Raw genomic sequence first — 7,041 nt, 5'->3', positions numbered from 1 at the left:
AGGAAAAGAGTCTCATTACAAAAAAAAAAAAAAAAAAAAAAGTGGACCATAATATAAACCATGGACTCTGGGTGATAATGGTGTGTCAATTGTAACAAATGTCCCACTCTGGTAGAAATGTGGATAGTGAGGAAGTTGTGTGTGTAGGGCTCATGGGGGAGATTTCAAAACTCTTTGTACCTTCTGCTCAATTTTCCTATGAACCTTAAACTCTCTAAAAAATAAAGAGTAATTTTTTTAAAAAAGGACTTATTAAAACATGCAAACAATTCAAAAGTTCTGTTCATCAGAAGCAATTTTAGCCCCATGGAAGTGAATGTGAAAGGCTTTTACCAGAAGTGGCTTAAGAATACTGCACATTGCTCACTGTGTGTGTGCGCGTTTTTGTTTTTTTTTGGTTTTTTCGGGGGGAGGGGGGTAGTTGAGAGAAGGATTACATGAAGTCCAGCCTTTAGCCTGCCAGCAATTCCCCACCAGGAACTGACCAAAGAGTGCTCTCCTCTTTCCAGAACCTAACTGTTTTGTGCCTTCACCCTGAGGATACTCTACTGTTTCTCTCGTTATTTCTGATTTAATAGAACGCTTTCAGTGAAAACTTAGAGGACTTGAGACTGCGTTAGATAATAAAGGGCTCAAGAAAAGCAATTTAACGCTTTCCCTCAGATTAGCTTTAAAATGGAGTTTTAGCTGAGGCAAAAGACCAGGCTGCTAAAAGATAAACTGGCCTTAAGGGGCTTTAATGGGAAGAACAAATGCCAAGATGAGATTTTAATGATAAGCAGTTTCTGTTACATTAATTGGGGGCGTCCTGTTGCAACTCTGAAGATAAGACCAAGGTTGGAATTAGTTAATGGGGAAACACTAAATTTTACCTGGATTTTTATTTTCTTCTTTATAAGAAATATGTACATTATAATTTACACTTCCTATACTTTGCCAAATACATACCTCCACATGTGTATGTCATATATATCTACTTTTATTTTAACACAGCAAAAGGCTTAAAGGTTTCTGCATGGAATATATACCTCAGAGTTGAAACTATCTGAATGACAGCCAGATTTTTTCTTAACTGCAGGGAGGAAAAGCCAGCCTTGACAAGAACTAAATGTTTAAACCTGACTAACAAGAACTGGCAATGTCATAAGGATTCCCATACTGTGGCAGTACATAAGTAGAAACACCTTAAATTAACAGCGGGATGCTAACAAGTTTATAGGAAAAATCGAATCTCTAATACATCATGGCTCCAAATTATAATTTTCACCAAGCTACTATGAATTCATACTCTGTATGAATTTCAATACAAATGAAGCTTAATTTACAAAAGGCACTGTTAATAATTTATACAATACGCCCAACAATATCAAATTGTTATGTCAAGTAAAACAAGTACCATAAACTTACTATTAATGACATTTGTTCAACCTTAGATACACACAGAACTAGAGTAAGCATTTCCTGGTTCCCTGACATATCCTAACTAGGATTACCGCTAACCTGGTAGAGCATATTTGTTGGTTTCACTTGGGAAACTTCTAAAATTAAAAATGCTGTTTATTTTGGAACATAATTTTGTGGTCAAGACGATTTTAAGCGTTCAGGCATTATCTTGAGTAATTTTTTTTTTGGCTGGGCAGTTTTTCTACAAATACAGCACTCTTTTCACTCAAAAGTTGTGAAATAACACCAAGTAATCCCTCCCTTGGTCACTTCCTAAGTCCCCTTGGGTTAACTGTCACTAGATTTATTATAAGGGATTCAAAGAAACTCTCAAAATTACTTAGAGAAACCGTCAGAATTTTCAAGGCAAGAAACACTGTTCATAGCACTGAGAAAAATAGCAATATACCTCCAACGGACAAATGCCACAGAACTTCTTGATGGAAAGTGTCCAGACATTTCCTAGGCGTATTTTATTTTTAGACTTTTATATGTTTACATACGAAACAGATGTGATTCAATCTAAGGCAATCTGAAAGAAATGCTTTTCCTCACCATCAAAAAATTTCACTTGCTTTAAAAAGGAGTCACACACTGAGTTCTACAAGAACATGAGGAGCTTCCCGTGGGTACCTGATCTGAATTAAATTCAACAGAAATGCTGAATTCACATGCAACTCTCCAGGAAACAATAACAAGATATTTTATCTTTACAGCTTTCTTAATGGGATTATTTTTATTCTCCCCACTTGTAAATTGAGGGTTTTGGGGCCCAGAGGTTAAGTGCCCTGCCCAAAGTTACAAAGGCGGGATGTGAACCCAGGCAAGCCAATGAAACATTTTTAACTGCCGCACTGCCAGGCAGGAGACGTGGGTTCTGGCTCTGCACTGACAACACTCTCAACACGTGGGCCCCACAAGGAGGAGTTGCTCCCTCTGTTCTGGATGGCTTCCCTGAGTACGGGGTGTGCGAACACTCCCTCTCTTCTAGGACTGTTGTGAGAACGTGAAATGAACAGAATGAAAGCCTTTCTAAAAGTCCAAACCACTATATAAATACACCGTGTGCTAAATATGTCCAACTCTGAATGTTCCAGCAACACAGAGATTAGTTTCTAAAATACGGAGAAGACCCTAACAACGCTGTATTTGCGGCCACCTTGGAGTGTCTTTTATGGTATCTGTCTGCAAGCTTGTAAAGTGGCAGACCAAAGTCCTGGCTGCAAAGTCCTGAACAAGGCAAATAAAGAGTCGATCTGACATTTATTGTTGAGGACAGCCAAGCACTTTCAAAATACAAACGTAAAATCAGTCTGTATCTAAGGAAACACATTTTCTCTCTAATAAAAATATTCTTGATTTTAAAGAACATATTAAGATGATTATTTTAATTTCAGAATGTCAAATCCTAAGAGAATAGAATGGTATCTTAAAAAATGTACAGAACTCTGAAAAACAAAGGACCAGAATTATTTCTTACCTCCCACATGTATACATTATTCTTAACCTGAGATCTTTTTTTCTTATCACCAACAAATGGCCCAAACTTTTTGCCTTTTAAAATTGGCTTAGTGGCCCAGACACCTAGAAAATAAAACCAATATTTTCATAACGTATTGTGGTTATTTTAAAGACTGAAGCATTAAAAGCAATTCGGTTTCACAAAATACTTAACAGGCTAGACAGCCTAAAAGCAAGACAATGTTAAATTAATCGAGATCACACAAGATCAAATTAAATCAAGTATTCAATGGGGATATTTATTTTTCTTCTTTATGTTCTTACGTATTTTCCTAATAGCCTGCAAAGAACCTATACTGTTTTATAAGCAGGAGAGATTATTTTATATTTGCTTGTTTTTAATTTTTACATGTAAAACTACCCAGACAGCATAATCACAAACACTTGGAGAAGAGCAAAATCACAACAATTAAAAGAGAAAAAAATATTGGAATGTAGTAAAACTACAAATAAATTTTAAGTTCTTCTTTCTGCTTTTCTGCAGATTTCAAGTTGTCCCCAATGAACGTAAGTTGCTTTTAGAAAGGGTTAGAAACACAGTTTCGAATAAATATTTTTGAAGTTTGTTTGCTCCAAGTGGAAAACGCTCTCCTCTCTCTGTTTCCTGAAAACTTGAACAACTCACTTTTCAGGGTTTCAAGCAACTCAGATTTATGCTGCTTTGTGGTATTCTCAGGGGTACTTCTATCTTCTCCACACTGACCATAAGGCAAACAAACAAGATGCAGAAGCAGTGGGTAAAATGGCAGGAGATGCCCTGGAGTCAAGGGAACCAGTGCCAGGGTGACTCTTACTGTGAACAGGTTCCGTCACCTTCTGGCCTCAGGTACCTCACCTACAGACGGAGGCTGTGGTCTCAGCCAGTCCTGCCCAGCTACGACGAACTCATTCCACTGCCTATAAGTCTGCTATGAATCCCGTTTGTTACCCCAGCTAATAATTAATTAGTGGAGATATAAAATCAACTACTTTCATGAATAATACAATATAAATGCTCAGATTACTCACTGAATACTTTTCAATGAGAATTAGGAAGAGCATTTATTAAAAATTTATTCACACACATATACACATAAACTGGAATATCAGAAGTACATTTTTAAAAACAGAAAACAGGACAGAAACATGATATATTCCAAGACTGTACTTTGACTAATTTTTATAACTTATCTCCTTAGCCTTCTGCCTAAAGATTAGGACACAAAAACAAGACTAAATACAAAAAAGCTTGGCTGTATTCAACAAGAAATTCCAGCCAGAAGCACTGGAATACACTCATGCCATCATTCACTAAAATATCTACTGAGCGTCAGGTACTGGAGACATAAGCTAAATAAGAAATGAAGGCACTCACAATCAGTGAAAGGGACAGATGTGAAAACAAATACAAAATAATGAAATAAATATAATAGCATAATCACACTCAAATCACAGTGAAATCAGAGGAGGAAGCAATACATCCTATGGGATGAAGAGCCCCGGGGAGACACGGAGGAAGGGGCCTGCTCAGGCTGAATCACCAAGGATGGCGGATGGGTGAAGGTGTGCGTCCGGTTTAATTTTATAATCTATGTCCATCCTGGATTCTTAACTGGAAAACACAGTCTTCTGAGTCAGAGTACAGATGTGTTGCTTTTAGAGTGAGCTCCCTACCTGAGAAGCCCCAGGGCAAGCCTCGCCACAGCCTGCCCTCCCTTCCCTCTCTTTCTCTGACCCCGGTGCTCACCAACCCGAGTCTTGTCAACAGCGGATGGGGAAAGCCTCACTTCCTCTGGAAGGCCTCGAAGCACATGCTCAGGTACCCCGGCCAGGGTCTCGGCGGCTGCCACAGGCTCAGCGTTCTGCAAGTTAAGAAGCAGAAGGATAATAGCAAAAGGAAGAAAACCCAGCTCCGTTTTGATTTTTTTCTGGCCCAATAAGCAAATAAGCAAAAATGTAACTGAAACCCGAAGCTGGCAAGCCAGACTAAGATGATGATGTCAAGCGTTTGAGAAGTGGCTTTGATGGTTGTCTGTGAGTCTCCAAAGGAAACCACTGTAACCTTCAAGCATGTCTGTGTTAATCTATTTTGTTCCAGCCACCTGTGGCCATTTTAAAAACATGTAAACCTCTGGCACCATATTGTTTTAAACTCCCACAGAATCTGGCAGCAAAATACAGCTCAAGCTTACTTTTAAGTCATAGGCTACCATCAGCATTTAAGGACATTAAAAAAATTAAAACCAGCACTTCCCTACTTAAATGAACACTGTTGGCACATGCTGTAAAGGCCATGCCAGCCAATCGGACCCCCATCCCATCCATGCTTTCATCCCTCCAGCAACAACCCCTTGACGGGCTTGAGGATTCCCAGCAAGAACACTACAATTTATTCTAGGCCCTCCATGGAAGTGAGACCTTTCCAGGAAACAGTACTACACGACTGTATACCAGGTAACTAAATAGCAAAGTCCCCACAATACCACAAAGTCTCTAAGAAAGGGAGAATTTAGAAATTACTAAGTATATGCCAAAATTCTTAAGAAATAAGATTACTATTAGATATATGTATGTAAGGTAACGGAAAGGGGAGATTGGAGCCAACTCATAGAACATGACTGTTAGTCTAAAAATAACTTTCAAATTAAAGGAAAATCAAGTGGCTATTAACTGGCACCACATATACCCTGAAGAACTGATGTGCAGATCGTGACCCCACCAAGAAGGATGGGTTTTGTAGTCTGAATGTTTTTTATTTCACTGCAAAGGGAAACATTTCTCAAGGACTTTCAAAGAAACCAACATAGGCAAAAAGCAAACTCCAAGCTAAAAAGATTAATTTTCCCAGAACAATGAAGATCTTGTAGTTTTTAAGAATGTTTTGTGCCAGGAAAAGAATATCATCCAAATTTCTGTACTCCTAGCATTTCTGTTTTTAAAAAAACATATCAATAGGCTGCTTCGAGAGAAATAAATCCCGTGGCAACAAGCATGTCATTATGAAGGTCTACTACTGTGCTATTTTGAGTTGAAATGTGCAAAAGTGGGCATCGAGGGACCAGGGTTCATTCCCTGGACAGGGCAAAGGTGATGGTGCATACTCTCCAGAAGCACAAATACATCCATCCTGCTTGATTTATGCCTTGGTCCTGACAGTATCACCAAGCACAAGTTCAATGCCTTCCCAGACGTGGGAATATCAAAACTGGCCCAGAAAATGGTCTTACGGTATTTTTCATTAGCTAAAGTGTGAATAAATTTAGCACACAAACTTCTCACTTCTAAATACAGTGCCCTCATTTTAAAATTTTTCACGTATAAACTGGAATTTTGGAAACGTGAATAAATTTTTCCAAAGAGGGAAAAGGTATTAAGTTGGTAGCTGCTATCCTAGGCTACATAATAATTATTTTTAACTTGGATAAATTACACAATATTAACAAGTACTAGCCGCAGTGATGAGTCCTATTAGCACATGGCCAGTTAGCACAGTCAGTGGGAATTTTCTTCCCCTTTCTCAGATGGGACCCAGGCGAAGATTTTAAAGGTTGTAAAGATTTTAACCTCCCCAGAAGCTCTGAAAAGACAGTGCGTCAGCCAACTCAAACTGATACTTCCAGGCAGTATTACAATAATATTAATGACTTAATGTGTACCGGGAACTTCCTCAGGCCTCAGTGCAAGGCACTGTGCTAACCATCTTGTGTGCAAGCTTACTCCAAAGAGCCCAAGAAGCAGGAACTGTCAGTGCCCCCTCCCAGCTCCCCTCTCCCTCACCACACGCACAGATGAGGAAACTGAGGCTTAGGGAAGTGGTCCAGGCTGCTCAAGGACAGGATTTGAGACTCCGTCTGTCTATCCCCAGAGCCCAGAGCCCGAGTTAGTAGTTAGAGCCCATACTAACTACTGTAGTATTCGGGTATGTTAAAATTCTGCTGGATTGGGTTATGAGGCCCTAATATAAAACATGCTGACTATGGTTGACAGCATGTATTATAGAACTGAAACTTGCTAAGACGGTAGAACTTAAATGTTCTCACCAAAAAAAATAAAAGAAAAAGATAAATATGCAAGGTGATGGGTATGTGAATTAACTAG

General features: G+C 38.9%; 1 protein-coding gene across 1 annotated transcript in view; it reads right to left on the bottom strand.

Annotated features, from left to right (window-relative positions):
• PRDM2 (PR/SET domain 2) overlaps nt 1-4,802 on the bottom strand; it is an 83,466-nt gene extending 78,664 nt beyond the window's left edge. The window contains exons 1-2 of the mRNA XM_007463183.1: nt 4,691-4,802; nt 2,924-3,027 (exon numbers count right to left, since the gene is read on the bottom strand). Of these exons, the coding sequence (XP_007463245.1) occupies nt 2,924-2,932 (9 nt within the window). The 5' untranslated portion in view covers nt 2,933-3,027; nt 4,691-4,802. The remainder of the gene's footprint in view (nt 1-2,923; nt 3,028-4,690) is intronic.
• Nucleotides 4,803-7,041: the final 2,239 nt, after the last annotated feature.

The sequence above is a fragment of the Lipotes vexillifer genome, unplaced genomic scaffold, assembly GCF_000442215.2.
Source record: "Lipotes vexillifer unplaced genomic scaffold, Lipotes_vexillifer_v1.1 scaffold109, whole genome shotgun sequence".
Classification (NCBI taxonomy): Eukaryota; Metazoa; Chordata; class Mammalia; order Artiodactyla; family Lipotidae; genus Lipotes; species Lipotes vexillifer.
The sequence above is the reverse complement of the archived record's forward strand: the minus strand, read 5'-3'. Positions and strand labels throughout refer to the sequence as shown.